This window comes from Bacillus rossius, chromosome 6 (genome assembly GCF_032445375.1).
Source record: "Bacillus rossius redtenbacheri isolate Brsri chromosome 6, Brsri_v3, whole genome shotgun sequence".
NCBI lineage: Eukaryota > Metazoa > Arthropoda > Insecta > Phasmatodea > Bacillidae > Bacillus > Bacillus rossius.
In genome coordinates, this window is record NC_086334.1 from 47,280,879 (window position 1) to 47,302,961 (window position 22,083).

Below are 22,083 nucleotides of genomic sequence, written 5' to 3' on the forward strand. Positions count from 1 at the left end.
GTTCGGCCGGCGACCGCTCACGCGCGCGTCGCGTCGATCGCTCTCCGTGAGGCGCGGCCGGGTGACGGCGATTATCTGCCCGGCGCGACGGAAGAACAAACAGTGCTGGAAGGGAAACAAAAAATAAATAAAAAGGATAAAAGAAAATAATAATAAAAAAACGTGGATCGCGCGCGGCACGCCACTGTTTCCCCTCCTCCCCCTACTTCTGCTCCCCACCCCCTTCCTACCCGTGGCGATGGTTCCCATGACTCCCGGGCTGTCCACAGAGCGGCCGCGAGCCGGTTTAATGAACTGCGGCGTCGGGTTTCCGCCAGCGGGAGGGTGTTTCCGGGCAAGTCTAAGATTCATTCACCCCGATCATTCACCCGGAAATATCCGAGGTTCACCACTCGCTCGTGCAACTTCTCGTTCGAAATTTAAATTAAAAAAAATATATATATGTGCGTGGAGTCCACGCCCGAGAAAATGACACGTCTGGCTTACTAGGTGTAGATACAGATATAATTATTACTATCTTTTTTATTGAACAAGAGATAATAATTGAGAATAATATTTCGGATATGATCTCAAATGAAAAAAAAAATACCCCTTTTTTCCGCGTCCTGTATTCACATCGGTTCATTTGAAAGTTTTGGCAGTTTATCCACACGTTGCCTTTTATTATTTTTTATTAATGATGTTAAATCACTGTCTCCAGCTGAATAACAAGAAGTAAGTTAACAATAAAACATTCCAATAGAACATAAATTTCACTTAAAATGTCTATCTCACAAATCTTTAAGACATTTTGAAATTTAAAATCAGAGTTTTCACATACCAAAAATAAATTACGCTTTAAAGCTAACCTCTTTTAACTTATTACGTTTTTTTACATTTTCAATCACAGTATGAAAATAAAAATTAATGATAGTTTTAAATATAATTGCACAAATCAATAACTCTTTTCCACACGAATAAATAACTTGTAGATACTTTAAATAAAATAAAATAAATCGTTAGCCGTTACGAAAACTGAGGAGTAGACAAACACAAGCAGCGTTATGAGAATTCCGTAGCATGAATGCTGCGTCATTTCTACCTTCCCCCTGCCGCCTCCTCACCCATCCGTTACAACTAGCATATAGCATGCTACGCTACATGCCTATCCCCTCCCTTGCCGTCTTCCCATTCGACCGCTAGTGCATGCGTTGGAGTGGCGTCGCCGCTGACGCACTCTCCTCCTCTACCGGTTCCCCCACCACGTACTTAATTATTCCCCTCATGCGATTGTGATTTTCGTATCGCTAGAAAATTGTCTTCCCCTCAATAAATAAACACATTTCAACGACTTAAGATTATTTCTAATGATTTCTAACTAACGTATTTGTGCGTTTTTTAATCTGTAAATATCTTAACTCTCGGTATATGACAGTTGGTAGGAGAACGGAATTCGCATGGAACGGAAATGTTTACCCACGGTGCTGGGATAATTTATAGTGGTAAATGTTTAATGAATTTTAACAAGATATTCAGTATTTAAAAAAAAAAATTCTCTTCGAAAATCAGGCTCAAAGTCGGTGTTTAGTATTTTTGCAAGTATTTTTCACTTTTATCGGAGCCGTTTCATTATAAAGCTTAAACTTTCGCTCTGCAAATCGAATGATTCGTAAGTTACAGAGTTGCTGCTGCAGCGAATTATAGCGGCCGATGCGGAAACGACATGGGATTTGCGTCAAGAAATGTAGTTTAAACACACGATTTTCGTATATTTATCACACTCGTCATTTTTAGAAAGAATTCTACCTTAGATTTCGTGTCCGAGTTCAGTATTTTAAATTTATTTTCAACACGAGAACACACGAAATTGCTCGTTATTAGGTTAGATGTTACACATGTCTGGTGAGAAAAGAGACTAGGTCGATTTTGTTTTTGTTACAGACGTTAACTAACACACCTTTTACTTTTGCAACAGGAGAAACAAGAGTGGGGGTGTTCGAAGGTGGTTTTTTCGGGTGACTGACCAGGGGTAAATGAATAGTAGGTTTCTCTTCTTCCCCTACAGCCACGGCCTAGGACTGGCATACTAGCACAATCGGTGCGACGCAAAGCAGGAAAAAGAAGAGGGGGGAGGGATAAAAATTATGCGCTCTCTACAAAGTATTTCACCAACGCACGTATACTTGATGGATACGTTAAAACAATCGACCTTGAGGCAGTTATAAACAAGGCCAAGAAGTGGTCACCCAACCATGGGCGCCCTACCAAAATAAACTTTTAAACTGCTTGATTATGCACAGAGAAGTTAAGTCTAGCCAGGAATAAAATGAATCCTCGCTTTGATCATGGATCTATGTAATATAAGCGATCCCAAAATTTTTGCTGTCACAATTAACGTTGTTATTTGCAGACGTTCTACACTACACTGTTGAAACTCCTTCATCGTTCGGACAACAGCTTGTTTGAAACGCCTTTAAAAGCAATAAACCCAATAAAAATATTGCGAAATTCATACTACAAAATCATGTACCCTTTGGGACAGAAGGCAAAATTTGGGAACAGATAATGGATTGATTAAATGTGTCGACTTGATCGGCCTGGCCCTACAAAATAGCGCGTTTTCTGCAGGTCCATACCAACAAGAAGCCACTTCGTGTGGACACTAACTTTTTATTTTTGCAATGTAGGCGAGTTTTCCCTGGACGTCAGACCTGATTCACTATGTCATGCACGTATGGGATATAAACACATGGTTGTCTTTTATTTTATTTTATGAGCGGCTCGCAAAGCTTTAACCTCACGCCAACCTGATCGATAGCACGTCGCGCTCAGTAGCTGAGGTCGTGGGTTCGAACCCAACACCCCAGTTTACTTCAAGTGTATGAGCTACGTGGTTTGCGGCACACCATAATAATGTAGGTCTCGTCATCTTAATATTTTTTTTGAAATTTTGGTTTGCACTCTAAGATTATTCTCGTTACTGATTAAAATTTATTAACCTGCTACCCGCAAATTCACAAAGATGTCAGTCAATTTACGAATATACATGGATTATATATGTAACCAGTGTACGTGTACTTCGTAGAACGCAACTTAGACTTTTAAAAAGTGTAGGCTACTTATCTATGAAAAAAAATATCAAGTGAAAAAAGCCAAATCAGTAATATGTTTATAAGTGTAATAAGTAACATTTTAAAATTTTTTTAAAAAAATATATGGAACATATATATTCATTTAAAATTGCAGATATTTGTAAATGTGTACATTTACTTGAAAGCAAATGTATCACTACAAAATAGTGTTCGCAGTAATACTGGGTTCGGAATTTTATCCGCGCATTTATGTTTTGTGTTGTCCCAGGATCTCCGATAGTTAAATTATTTGTAAACCGTCCCCAGAATAGCTATCTAGTATTAAGTACGAACATTCATAATCATAGAAAGATAAATAAAATAAAGTCAAATTATTCAATATTCGATTATCTATTCTACGGGTTAAAAAATTATGCTTGAATAAAACATTAATTAAAATGCATATAAAGTTATGCGCCAATTTTTGTAAGAAATACTCAGTAATAGTTCTAAAAACGTATATCATATATGCAAAAATAATTGTACAAATTAACAACATCTTTCTTGCAGTATTACAAACTATTTCCTGGAAACTGGTTTCCATAGGAATCTTTTGTAAAAGTACTGAACAAGTTTGTTCTGTGTACTTGCGATAGTAGTGCGTAGCCCATTGAAGAGCTAAGGTATTTGATGTACGGACGAGTGTCATCCTAAGGCCTCCCGCAACTTTCAAGAACTTAGCGACACAACAAAAAACACCAACCGGGTGGCACCCTTAAAAAATTTAAATGCCTCATCACAGTGCATGAAGGTCGCTACCCTCCATCGTCGCGATTCGGGTGGGTGGTTGGCAAGAATTTACGTTCCACGCTTTAGCACAGAAATCGTAAAGAGGGAAAAGATATTCCCATTTATAGTGTTCTTTCAAATCTCATGGGTGTGTACATGGTGATTATCATTGCAACTTTTGTGAGCTCGACTGTAAGTTGAAAAGTATTATTTTTCTCACAAACATTGCCATTATAAGCACCATTAAATTAATATTTTATCACGGAACAAAGTGACGTAATTTACTCACCCAGTGATTAAAAACACATCACTGCCTCATTAACTAAATCTTAAAAAAGCTTTATTGCAAGGTAACGAGTTTTCGAACGCTAATGTTTTCCTCTAAGCCTATAGGTAATATCACAGGATGGAAAAACATATTTAATGGATCTTACTTGTTTTGTCTTGTTAAGGTTTTGCCATCTGCTAAAGTTTTAAGCATTTAGGTTATCTCATCTGATTTTTTTTTTAATTTTCAGGTTAGGCTTCATCTGGGCAAGCAGGTGTGTACCTTGTGATTTGGTAAACGGGTGGTGCTTGCAGTGAGTGCTTGGGACCAGACGGGACCTGCCTCAACACACAACTGAATAAGTTTGTTAACGGCTTCGGAGTTTCCCAAGTAAGGCTGTGTGACTCGATGCAAATTAGTAAAATTCATAAAATGAAATAACCAGCTCATTCGCATGCGTATGAGAGACCTAAAAGGGATGCTACTTCAACAACATAACTACTTACTATTTTAAGGATTTGTAAGCATAACTTATACAAGAAGCTTTTAAATATCTAACACTTAAAGAAGCACTGATGAATAATTTTAAAAAATTGTTCATATGGTTACCATTAACATATTTGAAGATTAGCTAGAATTTTTCTTTAATTTAATAGCCTATTAATATTTTATGTTTTTCCGACAACTGTGTCGTTATGGATGGACATGTCCAGTACAAGTAATGGCAATTGGGAAAGTACTCAGCCATTTGCCAAGAGTTTTTTCTGAAACGATAGAAACAGAAACCAGAATGGATCAAGATTGAAGGATCGGGATTTGAGCCAGGATCCACCCGAATGCGAGGCCAACATTTAACCGTCTTCCCCCCATCCTCAAGATTGTAGATCAATTTACATGCACTTGGTGAAACATTAACGTGGTTAAGTGGAAGGCAAGGCGGGTACGCCTTAATTTCCCACACTAAATAACTAAAATAAAAATACAAAATAGAATTTCTTTTTTACTTTTATGTTGTGAATGATTTTAAATTTTTTGCTACTTGAATATTATTACCCTTGTGTAAGCAAGTACCAGTTAAAAAAACCAGTTTCCTTATATTATTCTGAAGAAGCCTAGCTGGCTAATTTTTTGGAATCTTCAGTGAAATCTTTATTTTTGGATAACGTATTATTTGACACATCATATATGTCTAAAAGCCAATGAAATGTATTTTAATTGAGTCTGGCACAATCATGGGCCACCCGGAAGAAAAGTTAAACGGGTCAGCAGCAATCAGAAACATACAATTGAAAACGCACTCAAACTCGGCATCGTAGCTAACACCAACGAATAACACAATCACTTTAGGTCTGTAGTTATGAGCTATCTAAGATGCGAGGAACTAGCTAGTAAAGAAACTGTAAACCAACACACACGTAATATAATTGTTATGTAATTATTAACTGAAACTGAGTGGGGGCTAAAAGATGAACTTAAAATTGTCTAATAAAAGGAAAACATTTAATAAAAAAAACGTGATCGACATTTTCAGTATTCGCAAGTGATGTCTTAACATCTAACCTCGAGAAAATTCATGTTTCATCTCGTTGCAAATAAACTTACAACACGGAACGCGATCACAAATTTAACGTAGAAGTCGTTGAAATAATGCCGAGCGTGATAAATATACGCAAACAGTGTTTTAAACTTTATTTATGGACGTGAATGACACGTGTTTTCCACACCCACCGCAAAATTCGCTGCCAGAGCAGGTATGTCGACAGTTGAATCATTTTATTAGCAGACCAAAATCTGACAAGAGATTTGATAAATTACTAAACCCTTGCTTAATACCTGATTTTCGACACGGAATATTATTAAATTACTTTACATGTTGTTAAATTTCACCAAACAGTATCGTGTTAACATATCCCCGTTACATTCACGAAGTAACTCCCACTAAATACCGTTCACCAAGAGATAAGATGTTACACATCAGAAATTAACATTCCAAAACATTCCATATGTGATTTCCATATATTAAGTAAAATTTAAATTTTTGTATATGTCTGCAAAGTACAAATCGATAATTAGGACGTAAAAACTGTTTATTTGACAAAACTTTCGCGGGCGAGTGTGACAGTATTTTGTAGTTGTAGTTACTGCTTCGGCCGCGTGGGGAAGTTAAAACGGGTAGATATGATCGTCGATGGAAGCCACGGAAATACGTGGAATTAACGCGGGGCGGGCGAGTCAAACCTACCCCCCCTCCTTTCCCAAACCCTCGTGAGTCAGAGGGCTATCAACAACCCCCTGGCCCGCCTATCCGTCACACACACGTCCACACACCTCCACACGCCAGCGACCGGGCCGGTATAACAACCTGGCTGGAAAGGGCACAGGGGCATGCGTGTGTGTCTCATCGGACACGCAACACGACAAGGCGAGGGATCAATAGTTGACACAAATAGCATGTGGAAGTCGTTATGGGCACGAGCATTCGACCAATTGAAATATATATCGTTATCGTAAATAGGTTGTTTCGCGGATTCATTCGGTAAAAAAAAAAAAAAAGTTGATTTGAAGTGCACAAACATCCGCCCCCATTATAAGAGACCGGAAAAATTCGCGAATTCATTTCGCGATAAACTAAAATATAAATCGTTTTACCTCAGTGCTGCCTCTGTTATTGGTTTACAACTTACCTGGATGACTCTGGACCAATGAGATACACCCAACCAAAGCTTTATCGAATCACATGCTGCTACGCTGGAACGTCTCACAAGACAGCAGCTAATGAGTGGGTGGCATTTGACCGAGTGTACGTAGAACTATTGAGTTTATCCTACAGGTCATTGAACCCGCGAATTTTTCCGGTCCGTACCCATGATCGGACAGCAGAGCTCTTGACACGCCCTTGACGACGATGAGCCAATCACGAACAAGGAGAAGCAGTGGTTACCCAATAACGTGTAACCTACAAAAGCACGTGACCTTGCTACCAACCTATGTCACTGTCAGGAATTTTTGATGAGTAAGCATCTTAGCTCTCGGTATACGGCGTTTGGTAGCAGCAATTTCGTGAAAATCGGACGGAACGGAAATGTGATACAAGATGGCGGACCCACATGTAGCATCATAAACACGTTTGTAGACATTAAGGGACATATCAAACATATTGGTACGCCAAATGAAATTTTATGATAGTAAAATAACCACGGAATAGTAAAACATAATCTCAAGTTTCTAAAATACCTAATAATTTGGCATTAAAACAATTAAAACACAGCGGAACAGCGCATGCTTGTTAACCACAATGGACGTAATTCAAGTCTCGTCACTTCTTTTTTAATTCTTTTTAGTAACATTAAAATATAATAATATTATAATCTAATTTATTATAATGTTCAGTCAGCACAATAAGGTTAACTTTGTTTGTAGTTATTATTTACAGACTGATTTAAGTCATTGTGCATAAACAAATAAACATTTACTTATGGTGTAATATATGTTTTAAAAAATGAGGTTAATATTTTAGAAATTTGCCATTTAACTACAACTTCTAACGTATGCGGGAAGTGTATTTACTGTTTATCGAATTATAACAAGATGGACCGTATTTTAATAAAATGCATTGCAAAATCAGGTCTAAAGCTAGGGTTTATGATTTTTTCAAGTTTTTTTTTTTTCGCTTTTATCAGAGCAGTTTCCAATAGTTCAAAATTTATGTTTGTTTCGTGTTGCCATCTACAAGTTAAATAAAAATAATAATAATTTTCTTGCATCACATAGAATAATGATTTTGTAGGTATTGTGCACACCACTCAAAATAAAGCTCGAAGATATGTTTTCATGTGTGAAATATTTGTATACAGATTCTCTATTTATGTCTGCTTGTGTAAAATTGACTCGAAATACTTGGCGTTAACATTCCCGAGCGATCTTCTAAAGCTGAAGCATGTTAAAAAATCGTTTGTCCAGTCACTCAAAAAGAAAATTAAAGGAAAAATGTGTACGGATGTTTGAAGGACTGCCTGGTGTTAAAATACAGGTGAGATAGCATCTGACCGACAAACTTTAAAATAAGTTTAATCATGAAAAATAATTTGAAAAAACATAATGTCACTTAAGCTCCAAAGTGCTTCACAAGGATGGTATACATTTTTGAAGTTGGAGCTGAACATATGTTTTATTCAAAAAAGAAGAAATAAAGGCATTTAGGACTGAAAACTATAGAGTCTGAATAATGCTAATTAAACCAATATCTACAACTACGCCAAAATTGGTGTCCGTCCTAGGGGTCAGAAACGTGCATGGAAAATATAATGGCATGGTCTCTCCTAATATTCGTTAATTTTTAAAATGTGTGAAATATGACAAATAATATGGTTTCAAAAATGGTAACATGTCTTCGTTGAGCCAGGGCTTAAGACAGTAACTCCAAAGTTCATGATGCGTTACCTACACCGAAGATGGCGGCTGCGACAGTGGAAACACATTTGGAGATGATTATTTGACGTGGCGAAATCCACAAACGTCCCGGCCAGTGGCTGCGAAAACGCGTGATAAAAGTCTTCAAAGAAACACACTGTGTACACGATGCACCCACGAGATTTTACCAGAGAGTGGAAGCCCAGCGCTCAGGCTGACGGGACGGGATGACGTCATGGCGTCGCCTGGGCGGAGCAGAAGGTCACAGGGCAGGGGCGGGACACGTCTTGTCAGTCACACATCAACGCCACGGGTCACACATCCGTCACTGGCGCGGACAGCGGACAGCCCACTCTGCCTCACTAGTGGTCCGTAAATCTGTCCGCCCTGCCTTACCCGTCCGCCTTACACAGTGAAATTACGGACTTAACAGCGAGTAATTCACTTCGTCCAAAAGCGAAGAGTCCTTCGTAGTCCAGTTATTGCGTGATCTGCCATTCGGTTTCTAAACCAAAATGCTAATGTTTGCAACCTTATTTTGACCAAATATACAAAAGTAGAATCTAGAAGCTTAAAAATTTGTGTGGTATAAAATTTCTTCAAACACATTTGAGCGGGATAAATTTGATAATAACTTCTTATTCCTGTGTTGTGTTATAACTAGGCTAATAATCACGTGGATGGAAGAATTGCGTGCTTTATGTGGATTTAACAAGGGGTCGAAGGTTTTTTTTTGATAAACGAAAATACAAAAATAATACTTGTAATTTGAATATTCAAGTGAAGTACACTAAGTACGCATACTATTCGTCTATGAAGATTCCTGGATAAATTTTAGCTATTACTTTTCAAAAATTTAACGGTGTGAATTTTTAACAGTGCAGAAATTTAACACCAAAACCTTTTAGTATGAGTGTCTGTGTAACAACGTATAAGATGAAGACAAAGTTTCTAAGTTCATACGATTGTTCTCAGAGGCTTAAAAGGATGGAACATACACATTAATTTTTTTATAAAAGATTAAGTGAGAGCTATAAAAAGGGCCGTACATTTTTCGCGGAAAGATTTCCAGACCAACTGTATTTTTTAAAAAAAGCTTCGTCTGTGTTGCGTGGTTGGCTGGGTTTATTTCAGGTGCATGTCTACTGTCAGCACACCAATCACAGCCATCCAGTGCGGAAGCAAACGCGTCCTGAATGGCCCGGCCAAATAGGGCAATGACATATCTTGCAGACGGCCGCCAATCACAAGGAATCAATCGGTAGCGCGGGCATGCTTTACTGCAGTCTAATGAACGACGAGATTATTTCGCGAAAATACATATCACTAGTTATAAGGGTCTATGTTGAAGGCTTTCGTTGAGCCAGACGAGTGTCAGTTACAATGTTTTGTGTCCGTGGCTGTTTGAAAACTTTCCCTATTTGGAATAGTTTAACACCAATTTTCTTTTTACTGACCACAGACATATGGAGATTGATGAAAAAAGACACGCTGAAAAAACAGTTTTCGTTCTCTTCTGTAAAGCTGCCCATCAATTATGGCTTAGACTCTTTTGTTTCTTAGGTACTGAATATTTTGTTGGGCTATATGAAGAATGTTAAACATTTTCGGACACATAGATGTCGGGCATACAAAATGAGTGCTGTGGATCCATGTTTATAATTATTTCGGAGATCTCAGTATTTGGTTGTTCAGAAATACCATTGTTTATTTGTTTCCACATGAATTTGAGGTCAAATTTACAGGTGTATATTTGTAGATACGTAATACAATATTTGGGGCACCAGTTTCCAAATGGATTTCTTTGTTTTTGGTGAAGAGGAAGAAGTAGTTGGAGGAAACACTGTTGTGGATAGTCAATTCAGGGAGGTCCAATAGCAGGTCTCTCGGGAGGACCAGGGGAGGGGGGGGGGGAGAGAAGGGGGGGGGGGTAGCTATATCTCGTTTTGGGTTTGGCGAGGAAGGAGAAGGCCCGGAATCGAATCAGCGCAGACACGACATCACTCTCCCCAAAGGCGGCAAATCCAATTCTTCAGTTTTCCGTTCCGCTGAACACTCCCGTGCATCCTGGGAGGGAGTGCGTTTCGACGCACGCGCGAGGTCTCGCCCAGACTTGGCGAGTGGGCAGGGTGGCCAAAATGATGACCGGCACGAGCGCTCACCCACAGCACAGTCATTCCTTTCGGTCCTCACGCTGTCCTTGAGGAGGCGTTGTTTCTTGTTCTTCGACGCCGACGTCAGCGGCGGTGAGCACACATTGCTAGGTAAGGAAGCGACTTGGTCTTCCACCCATGAACAGCAGAGATACGTATGAATAATTTAACAATCGAGTGAAGGTTGGATCACAAGGAGAGTGCCCTGTTACAACACTGGATGAGACCTAACGGTGCCAATCAACAGTTCTTGGTTCGACACTAAGTACGAAGGCACACGTAGGACTGAGTTCGGGAATATAATTATTTGGTTCATAAGCAATGACGAACAACATCGCCCTATCATAAGGGATAAAATAAATTCTATTTTCTTTAAGCCGCTTACCAATCGGGCCGAGACATTTTACTCTGCATTTTCCCAAAACTGTAACATAAACGACTTGCTTCCTATCGTGGTAATTTTATGACAGTGCATTATTTGGGTTCAGAACATCCCAGTTAGATCATCTTTTCACTTAGAGATCAGGATGCATCAATGGCCTGCAGGCTAGAATTGACGGTACTATGTTTTCTCAATCTTTATTCATTTTCACAATGTACGGAGTTTCTACGATAAGACGTTCTTGTCTTGAATGACCTGAAAGTGAGTCAACCGTCCAGTTGCTTTTGTTTTGTTATTGGTATGGCCATGAATTTTTCGTGAAAAGATTTTTCAGACCAGCTGCCTGTGCGTTAAAACTTTGTACGAGTCTTGTGACTGGCCGAGGTTTCTTTCAGGTGCATGTCTACTGTCAGAACACCAATCACAATTATTCAGTGTGGAAGCAAACGCATACTGAAGGGCCTGGTCAAACAAGACAATGGCCTCTCTTGCAGATGGCCACCAATCACAAGTAAGAAACCTCTTGCGCGGGCATACCATAATGCAGTTTAATAGGCGTTAAGAATTGTTCACGGAAAATGACTGCCCCTAGTAATTATTATGAGTTATCGCAGTTTAACTTGCCAAATTAAGAACCATAACGTCTGGTATTCTTTTTAATTCATATTTTTTCTTATATTTAAGTTTCGGACGAAGGCGTTCCTTAAAAAAATTTTAAATAATGTTTTAACAAATAAATGACTCTTCATTTCAACTGGTCTGGGTTCAATCTCCGGTGTGTAGTTTCCAGGTTTTCGCAAGTTTGCAACACTCTGGATGTTATCGATATCGTGTGAGTTTTCCCGAAGGATTCTTTCCATTAATAACGACAGACTGAGGCACTTTAGTTTTATCATTGCTAACGGTTGTTTAGAATGATTTTTGTACCCTTATTACTCCAAAGATAATTCTCCAGCTAGATTATATGTTTCTGAAAAATATCTTCTCTATGTTATTTAACCAAAGACTTGTTTTAAGGATTAGTAAATTTATTTTTAATTCTTGTGTTGGAAATATATTCTTATGGTGATTATTACAATAAATTTTCTTGTTCAACCAGACATAGACTGCAGTAGATGTATGTACCCACATACACCAACGTTATACTACGGAAACAGAGTTTTCATGATAATGTTTGGATGGAGTTAAAACATATTGTAGGCCTAAGTGTTCCGTCAAAACAAAAAAGAGGCAAAATGATAAATGTCTTACTTTTCAGAATATAATTTTACAGTATGTTTTTATGTAGTTTGTCTACGTATGTATTTTGAATCTTCCCACAGATCACACAAAATAATTGTATTAAATAAATGATAAATGCTGATTATTATTGAATACTTATGATAAAAATGTTCAGGTTTAACTAGCCATCATTAGTCCAAATTAGAGATGTAAAAAAATGGAAAGACTAATGAGGATAAATATCATTCTCTCTGGTTTCCTCTAGTGGTTTTCCTTTGGGATATCGTAACTCAAAACACCTACCATTATATCACGCTAGCCTAATGATACTGTGAAGCCTGCCGACAAGAAACATTCCCCTTCTCGTTTGTAACGAGGCTCGTATTGCGACTTAACTGTTTTTGCTCTACACAAGATCATTTATCTTTCGCTAGGGCCGACAATTATCGTCATACCCGCTTGCTTTATTTATTAATATATTTTATTCCTTTATTTTTCTTTGTTTTTGCTTTTACAATGTTCAGCGTCCAAATCGAATACAAAAAAAAATTCTGTGTTGTAAAATGCGCCGTAGTAAACAAAGTTGTTTACGTAAAAAAAGAAGGTTTTTTTGTTTTTGTTTGATGGGGTTTGATGTGAAACACTGAAGATCACTCGAGATCACTGCTTTTCTCGCGAAACGTGGAAATTGACGCATCAGCTGGACGAAGTTTCGCGAGAAACTCGTCAATATAATAATGTAAACTGAACACATTTAAATTCTGAGATCATACCGATTTTCGACAATTTTTTTTCCAAAGAAATAATTACCTAAGTTGTAATGTGTATTTTTCTCTCTTTCAAATTGTGCTTTCTTTCTAGAATTGATTAGTTTGCACTAAATAATATTATTTCGTAATTGAAATTAAATATTTTCCATTTATTCTATTAACATTTGATTGATGGTTTGAATATTACTTGTTTAAACCGTACGAAAGACATTTGTCATCATTAGAGCCACGATTATTTTGCGAATTAATTACACTCCAGGATAGACTCAACTTATCTATACGTAATCAAGCCTTTATAGAGTGTTCATCGCTCGAGAGCAAGGTTATATACTTGGCTGGTTACAAGTGATTGTGTAATCAATACATCTCCTTGTTTACAACTGGCCCAGGGTCGTCTAGTCCGTGTCAAGAGCACTGCAGTCCAATCATCAACGAGAAGCAGATATATATGCGCTTCAAGTCTACTTTGATACCCATTGAATCCGGGAAAAAATATCGTGGCTCTAAGTCATCACTGTTTCTATAATAATATTAAAGAAATAGTATTATAAAAACAACAGTGTTTTTATTACTCGAAATGGAACCATACGTACCATAGGAACCATAGGCTACGGGAACTCCAGGATTATAGAGGCTGTGAACAACTTGTGAGCATACTTAGGGCTTATAACTTTGAGCTATGCCGTGTTTTGGGGTCGACATCATGACTATCGACACAGAGCGCTGCATATTCGTGAACACGACCACAGAAGATACTTTTAAACACGACTTCAAAATAGGAACTATTTTTACTTTTTTGTGTGTGAACCTAGCAGTGGTTAGTGGGAGTAGTGATAAACAAATCAAAAAAATTAATAAACGAAATAATTGAGTGTAATACCATTATTTTTCACATACTTTTGTGACTTTTAAATGAAATATTTTTGCGACAGGAACAAAATTTGCGGCGGTTGTAGGACGTCATTAAATTAAAAATAATCTTTAATACGTTCCCTAATATTTTTAATCTTCAACTTCAAAGACGTATACCAACCTCAGGAAGCACTTTAAACCATAAGTATTCTCATGATTTCAACTTATTTTGTTGTTATGCAACTTCAGCTGAAGTTTTTCGGTGAATTTTCAGACTCATCTTTAGTGAATTGGGAAAGTGATTTAGGTATTGTCAGCGGACGGCATACTGTGAAGTATTTGAAGTCACTTTTTTACATCGTCATCACGATATGTAACGCCCAAAACATTGCAGAAATACTACTTGGCCACTACTCATGATGGTTTGTAAGCATGTATTGTAATCTCCGTCGTTAAACACAGTACCTTACATAAATAACAGTTATTAAAAACTGTTTCCACAATGCAAACGCTACACATGAGCCAATATTTTGGGCGTCTTACCAGCATGGTGCAGACCATGAGCTAAAAAAGAAAACGGCTTCGCTCGGTTAACATTTAACCATGCAGTTGTAGCTACCCCTGGGTGATAAATGATTTTGTTGAGACAACAGAAATATTCGGTAGGACCTATATGAACAATATACATAGTGGAGAGAAAATAAAGTTTCTGTACGTTTACAAAAGATTCCTTTTGAAACCAGTTACCAAGAATTTTATATTTTAATTGATATTTCATTCAAAAATATTATTTTTGAAGCATGGGAAAGATAATCGATTATTCAATCATTTAACTTCATTTAATTTTAACATGCTTATAAACGTGCGCAGTTTAATACTGGAAAGCTATTCTTTAACTATTGGAGGTACTGGGACTACACAAGGCATAAATACTCGGGTAGGAATGTGACATAGTATTACTGCAAGCATTTTTGTATCGAAACAGTTTTATTTTCATGAATGTTCGAATTTACAAATATCTGTAATCATACACAAGTATTTCTGTACCATTTACAAAAAAAAATTTACTTTGTGGCACACAAAACACTAATTTTCTAGTGCTCTGTGATAACTGGGCGGTGTCAAAACACCGACTTTAAAATGTTAAGCCACACCACCACCGGTTAGTCTAAAAACAATGTAGATGATCTACTCACGTCGGCATCGCGGCACGCAGCGCCACCAACAGTTGGAGCACCGCCAGTTTCCGCATGGCTGCGGCCAGCGAGTCCACCCAGCGGCGACCTGTCCGACACACATTCCTCCCTCAACACACGGCCTTTCATCTGTTTGAATCCATTCTCTGTGCAGTCGTTCCACGGTCAAACCCCCCACTGCTGGGGACTGGGGAAACCCGCGGGCTCTACGACCTCCAGGACAGACTCCACCAGGGGCGCAGATCTGCAGGATTCCCGAGGAGGGCCCGCGCATCCCTAGAGTTCTGCACGCGGGCTTAACCGACACGGTGCTTGTACAATGCACACTGCCTTTATTTCGGCCTGCATGCCTGCGATACGCAGAACACTTTAACATGCACTCATAACGTTTTCCATAAGTAGAGACCTGGAAATTTCGCGGATTCGTCTGGCCTCAGAGTAGAATTCAAAGTCATAGGTGTGCGCAACCCCACGTTTGCTTTCCAATTGGTTGATTTCTTAGCGAGGACAATTTTGTCCTTGTCAATTGGCACTGTCTGATTCGCTTACTTCCCTCCTGGCTGGGCATCGTTGGCTCACGTTGTTAGAGGGGCGTGTCCAAATAACTGCGGTTCAATAATGAACATATTGCGAGAGTGTGAAGGTTTACATGATAACTTGCGACTAAACGAATGCGCGAAATTTCCGTATCTCTAACCATAAGACAGTTCTTAGATCAAAGCAGTTTCACAGTAACGTTTTTGCAAAAAGAAGGAAGTAAATCTCCCTCCCCTTCTCAGTGGTGGGTTTCTTAGTTCCAGGGGGTGGGCACTCCTATCCCCCCTCCCTTTCCAAGAATCTACGCCCTTGGACTCCACGACCCTCTGCACACTCGGGCAAACGTCGCCTGTTCATTGGCTTCTGCCCAGTGAGGCGTTTAAACTGGGTTACTCGTGATTCGATACTTCTTAGATTGACAGTATATATTATTGGTCAAGGTTCATTAATATTAAGGGGCCAACCTAGTCAGGCGTGTATATGTGTCGGTGAGTCTGAATGATAAGGGCGATTCTCGCTGTTGCTTCTAGCGCGGTATCGCCTCTAAGCGCAAGGCTTTGAACTGGCGCGCAGTCGTCTCGTCGTGCATAGGACAACTGTGAAATTTGAGCGGTGACCGTAACATTATATGGCGCAGATGTGAAGATAAAGGTGTTTTCAATTCCCTTAAGTGCTTTAAAGAATCTGTATTGGTTGTTTTACGCCTAAAAAGTACTCTGAAAACACGTCTATTAAACATTTTACCTCTTCTTAAAATACAGTTTAAAAATTAAATCCGGAAAAAAACTACTTTTCGGCCCTCAGCGAATTCCTAAATTCTTTTCGTAAACAGACCCCACTAGGCTATCTTGAGTATTTTTCAAATCGTATTGTTTTTGCTGAAGCTCTGCACACCTTATGCGTGTCCACGTAGGCAGACCCTTAACAGTAAACCAATAGCAGAATAAAGACAAAGGCTTAACAATTTGAATTTTGGCAAATCACGAAAAGAATTCGCTAATTGTTCCGGTCTTTATCTTGTTATCAAGGGCGAACACAAAAGGCGGGTGGGGAGGGGGTCAATGGGACTATATATATTACTCCACACGAAATCCTAAAATGCCTACAAAATTCCATCATAACCACCAACAAAAGGAAATAATTTGAAAGCAACAGCCGTCAAAGTGATTCTATCCTCTCCTCCCACCGAAATGAAATTATGCGTACGCTCTTGGTTGTCAAAAAAAAAGAAACATCAATAACGTACCACAAAGGTGAACACATAAATACACGGAGAACAAGTCAATACCTGCGCTCTCTAGATAGGGTTAAGTAACATGTCACACCAGTTTACGTGTTCCTATTTTTTGTCCATTCTTGAGGTTTCATCTACGACAAACAAGTGTATGTGTGCCAACAATGGCGCCTCAAGACATTCTTTAATCCGGTAAAAATCATGTCGCTCATACTGTCAGAAATAATAGTGAGTACATGAACTTTCCAGCGAAGGATTAACCTGAAATAAACAAAGAGATCTCAGTTAACTAGATATTCGTAGAAACTACACCTGGTTGAACTTCGGAATTGTCTTTCTTTGTAAAAAAAAAAAAAAAGGCAAACAGATACGCGGAAGAAAAAAAAGACATGGGGTTTTTACTGTAGACTCAACGCATTATTCAAGGTTTTTTTAAATATAATAATATTATTGTTGAACCAAGTTGAGAGTAAGTGAAATTAACACCCGTAAGCTTACAAAGATAATCGCTGATTTACGAAGACCCCTGGATAGGGACCGGAAAAATTCGCGAATTCAATGACCAACAGGATAGACCCCAAGATCCTCTGCACACTCGGACAAATTACATCTGCTCATTGGCTACTGACTCTTGACAACTATTAACTAGAATGCTTTTGATTCGATATTTCTTTCGTTGAGAATTATTCATTGGCTCTGACTCCATCAGACAACCCTTGGTCCAATCACTGCAGCAGCAAAATGTTAAACACATTTGGATTCTAGCATATAGCGAAATGAAACCGGGAATTTTTCCGGTCTCTACCCCTGGATAATTAGTAACCACAGTGCTTGGTATATTTAAGGTGAAAATTTTTAACAGTGCAAGATCAGATGTATATATTTTTTGTGTGTGGATTCCGGCTGTTGATCTTGTCAGCCAGGTCGCAATAATGCACTTCCGGGGGTCTTTAGTTTGTTCAGAGTAATTTGTTGCCTCCGGTTTTCATGTCAGTACGGTGTTCCTGTTTTCTGGAGGTTTACATTTCACATTCACACACATCGCGCGCTCAATAAAATAGCGTCGTAACTCAAAAAAGTGCAAAACATTGATTGCATAACTTAAACTATTTTTTTTAACACTTGGATTAGAGATACTAATATTTACAATAAATTTCAAGTATTTGAATTACTTTTTTTTTATCAAACAGACTTAAAACAATATTTTACTTTGGAAGAGGAACTTTTACTTAATTTTTTCATGTAGTAGGACATACAATGAAAAAATAAAACATTTTCTGTACTTTTACAAAAAGATTCCTTTGGAAACCAGTTCTCAAGAAATAGATTGTAATACTACAATAAATATATCGGAACTTTGTACAACACATCACTGTGGTAATATTTGCATATACGAAATACATTATCGAGATGATTGCTTACGAAAATTGGCACATAAATTTATATTCAAGCATAAATTTTTTTAACCGTCGAAAAGATAAACGAATATTCAATTTTTTAACTTTATTTTGTTTTAAAAAAACTTATTATGTGCGCTGTCAATACTAAATTCTCTTCAGGGAACGGTTTTACAGATAACTTTAAATATTGTAGTTAATGGGACAACACAAAGCCTGGGTAAGAATTCGAACACATGATATCTGCGAAAACTATTTTGTAAATGTACCAATTTACACTTATATGTAATTTTTACACGAATATTTCAGTAATCACTACTATACGACCCTAGTTTACTACTGTCAGAGACCGGAAAAATTCGCAGTTTCATTTCGCGATACGCTAGAATCCAAACGTGTTTAACCTTTTGCTTCTTCAGTGATTGGACCACAGGTTGTCTGAAGGAATCAGAGCCCATGAATAATCCTCAACGAAAGAAGTATCGAATCAAAAGCATTCTAGTTAATAATTGTCACGAGTCTGTAACCAACGAGCAGATGTAATTTGTCCGAGTGTGCAGAGGATCTTGGGGGTCTATCCTGTTGGTCATCGAATTCGCGAATTTTTTCCGGTCCCTAGTTATTGTGTTCCCGTATAAATAGAGACTGGAAAAATTCGCGAGTTCAATGACCTCCAGGATAGATTACACGATCCTCTGCCTACTTGGGCAAACGGCGCCCGTTCATTGGGTACTGAATTTTGAGACGTCTCAATTGGGTAACTTGTGATTGGATACTTTTTTTGATTGATTGTCTCTAATTGGCCAAGAGTCCTGCATATTAACAGTGAACCAATAGCAGAAACAGCACAACGGTATAATTTTTTTGAATTTCAGCATATCACGAAATGAACCCGCGAATTTTTCCGGTCTCAACGTATAAAGTTGTACCGCCGTTGGACAGTCCGGCATGACGGTGAAATACCTCCCGCTGTAAGTCAGTTTGAACAGTGCTGTGAGTGTGTCTTGGGTCGGGGCTACCTCTCATCGCCCCGGGGCTGAGGCACTCCCGCAGGCGGGCATGTCCGGCTGGGCTCGCGCGCGCTCTATCTCGACGCCAGAGATGCGGGCGTCGCGACGCCTCTGCTTCGTCCCGCGACGCGCGCCGGCAGACTGAGCGCACGCGGCGACTCGGGCGATCGTCGCGCCGCGCCGCGCGACCGTACCACAATACGGTACTGGACGTCCCAAATAAACGGCACGTGACGGCATGAAATAATGGCACATCGGATGGGGCCATGAAAATTTCGTGAAAAGATCCCGAGAGTAGCTGGGAGTTAAAACACTGTAGCATCGTCTGTGTTTCGTGATTCGGTGAGTTACTTTGAGGTGCATGTCGATTGTTACAACAACCAATCACACTAATTCAGTGTGGAAGCAAACTCGTCCTTAGTGACTCGTGCAAACAAGGCAACGAGTTCTCTCGCAGACGGTCGCCAATCACAAGGAATAAACCGCTGGTTTGGGTATACCTTGTTGCAGTCTAGTAGGCGTTCAGATTTTTTCGCGAAATTTTCCTGTCTCTACACATCGGTAGAGACCGGAAAAATTCGCGATTTCAATGGCCTATAGGATGGACTCCAATATCATCTACGCACTCAGACGAACTACTACACTTGCTCGTTGGCTACATACTCGTGACACATTTCAACTGGAATGATCGTATTCGATACTTCTTTGGTTAATGGTTTTTCGTTGGCCCAGAGTCCTTCAAATAAACTGTTACTCAGTCACTGAAGCAGCAAGAGGCAAACGTATTTGGATTCTAGCCTATGGCGAAATGTATCCGCGAATTTTTCAGGTCTCTACGCATCGGCTCTTTATTTTCATACCTCGTCATTCAAATTTTTTTTTCCCTTTTATTTTCATTACCGTTATTCAAGAGAGTTTCTCGTCAATATTATATCGGTAGCCGCTTGCAATTCTTGTTGGTTCATCAATTTTGTTTGTCACCATATGCTTACTAAACTTAATTTTCGACCTTTAGATGGTCACGAAAATTATATTACACTAATTCTAACACCGCTAATCCAGACGTCCGGTTAATTAAGATCACAAAGATGCCTTTTCTCGTGTACATACATCAGTTCGCACCTATGTTAAAAAAAACTGAGGGAAAAATGGTATTTATAAAAAAAATCCAGTTTTATAGCGTTTAACCATCTAAAACTTTTATTACGTGCATTTTAAGGAAAAGTACGGTGATTAGCTGATTGGAAAAGTATGGAGGAAACTTAAAATGCAAGCTGGTTATCGTGATAAATATACAGATATAGCATTTAAATAATTGTAATGACAATAAAAATGAATTACTAACATGGCATGTGAGATCATGCCTCAAACTTCGAAGTTTTTGGTTTTGCTGTCTGGGATTTACTGTCCGTAATTTCGCTCGTTCTTATTACTGAACGGGTGTTTCTTGCAAAAACGTGTCTCCTAAGGTTGACCACCTAAAGGCCTGAACTTGCTAAACCATTAACTTCAGGAAAACGAACTAAAGCGGCTGAGAAATAAGTCCTTTATCATATTCCGAAACGAAGTGGACTCTCACACAAACAAATGTTTCTTGAAATCACATTCACTTCAATAGAAATACTAACCCTTTGATGGCACGTGACTAGGGAATGGAAAAATTCGCGTGTTCATTGACCTCCAGGATAAACTTGATGATCCTCTGCATACTTGGGCAAACGTTGCCTGTTTACAGGCTGCTTGCTGACCTGTGAGACGTCTCAACTGGGTTACTCGTGATTCAATACTTCTTTTATTGAGAGTCTCTAATTGGCCAAGATTCCTCCAGATTAACAGTGAACCTATAAATAGCAGACAGAGCACCAAGGTAAAATTTCTTGAATTTTATTGTAACACGAAATGAATCCGCCAATTTTTCCGGTCTCTACACATGATGTCAATAAAACTACATAACCGCAGCACTCTTGTTTTGATTCCACTAATTTTTTTTGGGATTGAACTGAAATTTCTTGAATGCGATTTTTTAGTCTTAATTTTTAACGGCAAAAGTATCTTTCTAGTATATAACTTGTACCGAAAACAATTAAATAAATATATATTTTAAAATTCTTTATGGCGTCATTGGTAAAATAAAAGGGAATTACACTATAATAATAGTTACTTGAAATTATATATTTTTAATAGCTAAAAAGTAGTGTTAATGAAGATTTTATCAATAAGGTTAAATTGAAACATTAAAAAATTAAACTTGTGAAATAAAATGTTTAATAATAAAAGTTAACTTAATTTATTGAAGTACTAAAAAGTATATGAAGCGCCTTTCAATAAAGTCTCTTAGATTGAATTTTATTGTTGACATTAACATGTATCTCCACATTTAATAGATAAAATTCAATGGATCAAATTCAATCAAATTTGTTTGGTGTGAAAAGGGTTTAATATGTTAATATATTGTCCTAAAAAATTTCTGTTTGTAAAAAAAGGAAAAAAAAAAACAGCGTTTTCACCGATGTCCACAATAACAGCCGCTTTGACAGTCCTAGTTTCCAATCACTGGATTTTCTTACTTTATTTAATTTAAAATCGAATACTGCGGTCGATTGGCGTACCGCGACTATTGAATAATGGTACATGGCACGCAATGCTTGTTAATGGTATGGGTACCATGATAGTGGCACGTCTGACTAACCTGCGCCTCGCGTCGGCGCTGTTTCTGTTCGTCCAGAAAATGTGGGTTCTGTCCCTAGAGCGAATAGTTTCAAAATTTTAAGAAATATGGCTACAAACTTTAAAACTACATTATTTCCTTTTTTT

General features: G+C 38.4%; 1 protein-coding gene across 1 annotated transcript in view; it reads right to left on the bottom strand.

Moving 5' to 3' along the window:
- The window catches only part of LOC134533147 (glycine receptor subunit alpha-2-like), a 118,849-nt gene extending 99,443 nt beyond the window's left edge, over window positions 1-19,406 (bottom strand). The window contains exons 1-2 of the mRNA XM_063370457.1: window positions 19,279-19,406; window positions 15,092-15,179 (exon numbers count right to left, since the gene is read on the bottom strand). Of these exons, the coding sequence (XP_063226527.1) occupies window positions 15,092-15,179; window positions 19,279-19,285 (95 nt within the window). The 5' untranslated portion in view covers window positions 19,286-19,406. The remainder of the gene's footprint in view (window positions 1-15,091; window positions 15,180-19,278) is intronic.
- Window positions 19,407-22,083: the final 2,677 nt, after the last annotated feature.